The sequence below is a fragment of the Quercus lobata genome, chromosome 8 (assembly GCF_001633185.2).
Source record: "Quercus lobata isolate SW786 chromosome 8, ValleyOak3.0 Primary Assembly, whole genome shotgun sequence".
Taxonomy (NCBI): Eukaryota; Viridiplantae; Streptophyta; class Magnoliopsida; order Fagales; family Fagaceae; genus Quercus; species Quercus lobata.
Genome location: NC_044911.1, coordinates 28379980 through 28383512, shown reverse-complemented (window position 1 = coordinate 28383512; position 3533 = coordinate 28379980). Strand labels below are relative to the sequence as shown.

Genomic DNA, 3533 nt, shown 5'->3' with positions numbered 1-3533 from the left:
ATGGGTTTAATATATTTAAATTAGTTTTCTAGGGTTTTTTTGGGTGTTCAATTCCGATCTCTGTTGGGTCTTGATTTGGAGAATTGAGCTGGTTTTTTTTGTGTTTTTTTAGTAGATTTAAGAAATGGGGTTTTGGATTTTGGGGCTGAGATTGTTTGGTGGCTGAGAAAATTGAGGAAACTGATAGAAAAATGAAACTTTGAAGATGTACTGCTTTAATGTTGTATAAATTGTAACGAAAGAAGAAAGTCAACTCTGGATAATGATTGTAGAACTGTTTAATTTAGTTGATCGGTTACTTATTTGGATCAAAGAATGAAATATTTAAGGAATCAGTTTAGTCTTTCTTCTCTTTTCCTTAGGGTTTTTTGTAATTAAATTGAGGGTAAGTTCCAAAGTTGAGATTGAAAATTAATAGTCTAAATTGAAATCGTAAGACCTGTATCTAGATTTAGTGTTGTCATGTTCTTCAAACCGAATAATGTACGACTTGTTAAGACTAAATTTCTAACTTGGAAAACTTTACTACTGTAGAAGCTCGATAAAAGTGTAAACCTAAACATTTTTTTTTAAAATATATATTTGCAGACATGGAAATGATGTTAGATCCAAGAATTGGGCTTTTTGCACAATTGAGTATATCGGGCTGGTTATAGCTTTTGTTTCAAGAGTTTGATTTTGAAGTGATTTGAGTTCTCACATGGAAGCAAACATAGAGGAGGCTCTTAAAGCGAAAGAGATAGCCGAGAAGCGATTTGTGGATAAAGACTTTGCAGGTGCAAAAAATTATGCCTTAAAGGCTAGATCACTGTATCCAGGACTGGAGGGTATATCTCAAATGGTGACCACATTTGAAGTTTTTATTGCTTCTGAGGCTAAATGCAATGGGGAACTGGATTATTATTCAATTCTTGGGTTGAAGCCTTTTGCTGATAAAGATGCAGTAAAGAAACAGTACAAGAAGATGGCAGTGTTGCTCCACCCTGATAAGAACAAATGTGTTGGAGCTGATGGGGCATTCAGACTTGTTTCTGAAGCATGGACGTTATTGTCTGATAGTTCTAAGAGAAGCACTTATGATCTCAAGAGAAACAAGCAACTAACATCTGGGGTTAACCAGACCAATTTATCTTCAGTCCATGCTACAGGGGTTACAGGTTTTAACAATTGTTCCAATTCCTCGAACTCTCATGGTAGACTTGACACTTTCTGGACTGTTTGCACCTCTTGTAAAGTTCAGTATGAGTATCTGCGGAAGTATGTGAATAAGAGACTCTCTTGTAAGAACTGTCGTGGTATTTTCATTGCTGTGGAAACTGGGACAGCCCCAGCAAATGGTTCTTTCCCTTATTGTCCTTGGTCACATGTGCCTGGTAATGGGTATGGTAGTCATGGGTTTGATGGGGTTACTTATATCCCGGCAAATGCTACCTTTGTTACAGGAAATGGGGTCTCAGGATTTCATTCTGGACATGGGTATGAGTATGTTTCAAACGTGTCATTTCAGTGGAGCTCCTTCTCTGGAACTTCTGCTGGAATCGTGGGTCCTAATGGACCATCTACTGTATCCACTGATGTCTATCAGGCTAATGGAAATGTTAATAAGGCAAGAGCAAAGGTTAAGTCAGGAGCCAATAGAAAGCATTCCTTGAAAAATGCTGTTGCTGTTATAAATTCACCCACTGCCTTCAGTGAACCTCCAGTACCTAAGGCTGGTAGACCCGAAAAGAAAAGGAAGATGACTGTGGGATCCACTTTGAGAAATGGGGATGAAGACAAGGGATCAAAATCTGCTTCAGAAACAGGATTGGATGATGGAAATGTGAGTAATGGACACGATCCTAAGCTTAACAATTCAAGTGAACTTCCAACCAGACGTTCTATTGCACCTACATTTGATGCTAGAAAGTTATTGATTGAAAAGGCAAGGACGGAAATTCGGAAGAAATTGGAGGAGATGAAATTGGCATCTGTGGCAGCTGCTGCTGCTAAGCAGAATGCCAAAGCACTGGCAGAAGTTGATCAATCTGGAGCTAGTGTGGAGGCAACTAAAAGAGCAGATACGGGCGCTTCTGGTCTGCTATTACAGCCAAATAAAACCAGACCAGTCTCATTAGTAGTTCCTGACCCTGACTTTCATGATTTTGACAAAGATAGATCAGAGGAATGCTTCAAGCCTAAACAAATCTGGGCTTTATATGATGAAGAAGACGGTATGCCACGCTTGTACTGTCTGATCCGTGAGGTCATCTCAGTCCAACCATTTAAGATTCATATTGCCTACTTGAACTCTAAAACTGATAGCGAGTTTGGGTCGGTCAACTGGCTGGATTGTGGGTTTACTAAATCTTGTGGCAATTTTAGGGCATGGACCTCAGATGTTGTTGACCAAGTTAATGTTTTCTCTCATCTTCTTAGCCGAGAAAAAGCTGGTAGGGGAGGTTGTGTTCGGATATACCCCAGAAGTGGAGACATTTGGGCTGTTTACCGGAATTGGTCACCAAAGTGGAACAGATCAACCCCAGATGAAGTGAGGCACCAGTATGAAATGGTGGAGGTTATTGATGATTACTCTGAAGAGCTAGGGGTTAGTGTAGCTCCCCTTGTCAAATTGGCTGGATTTAAGACAGTATATCGAAGAAATACGGACAAAAAGGCCATTCAATGGATTCCACGAAGGGAGATGTTACGCTTTTCACACCAGGTGCCATCTTGTCCACTTAAGGAAGATAGGAGTGATTTGCCAGATAAGTGTTGGGATCTAGATCCGGCTGCAACTCCAGACGAGCTGCTTCATGCTGTTCCAGAAGGAAATGCATAACATGCTAGTCAAGCAGGAACTGAAGATCAGTTTGAAGTTCATTTTAGTATTCTTTAGACAAATTTAGATTTAACTGTACAAATATGTCGCTCACACTTGGTTAGAGGCCAATGCAACATTAACCCCAAATGGTTTTAAGGGGTGCAATGTTTACTGAGTGAAACTCGTGTCTAGAATATTATTAATTCTTAATGACTGTTGTTTACAAACATTTCTTGTCAATGATAGATATTTGTAACACTTAATGAGTAGTCCTGGCAAATCAAGATCTCAAACGAATTGCAATGGTGCACTCAAACTCAAGTTGGCATGTTGCAGTTTTTTGGTAATTCCACCATCTTCTGCATCTCCTCCCCCACCCCCCCCCCCCCCCCCAAAAAAAAAAAAAAAAAAAAAAAAAATCTTGCAAAGCTGGCAACAAAAAGCCCTGCTATCAGCTGGGGTTGTTTATTTACAATGACTAGGACTTTAAGTACTAAACTGATATCTCCTGCACAACTTGTTCTCTTCATTAATGTTTTATTGAATTTCTTAACAAATAAAGCCCAGCAAGAAGTCAAGAACCTAGTAGCTAGGGTAATAACGCAATTGAGAATGCAAGTTGTTAACTTTACCAAAATTGTGCAACGCTTGCATCCTCCTAGGACCTCCTTGTGTAAGGAGCGATGAACAAGTTGATGAACACTGTCTTTAGACTCCTTTTGGATTTCCC

At 39.5% G+C, this 3533-nt stretch overlaps 1 protein-coding gene across 1 annotated transcript in view; it reads left to right on the top strand.

Moving 5' to 3' along the window:
- Positions 1–3072, top strand: part of LOC115955797 — a 3623-nt gene extending 551 nt beyond the window's left edge. Inside the window, exon 2 of the mRNA XM_031074139.1 lies at positions 589–3072. Coding sequence (XP_030929999.1) covers positions 701–2821 — 2121 coding nt within the window. The 5' untranslated portion in view covers positions 589–700 and the 3' untranslated portion in view covers positions 2822–3072. The remainder of the gene's footprint in view (positions 1–588) is intronic.
- Positions 3073–3533: the final 461 nt, after the last annotated feature.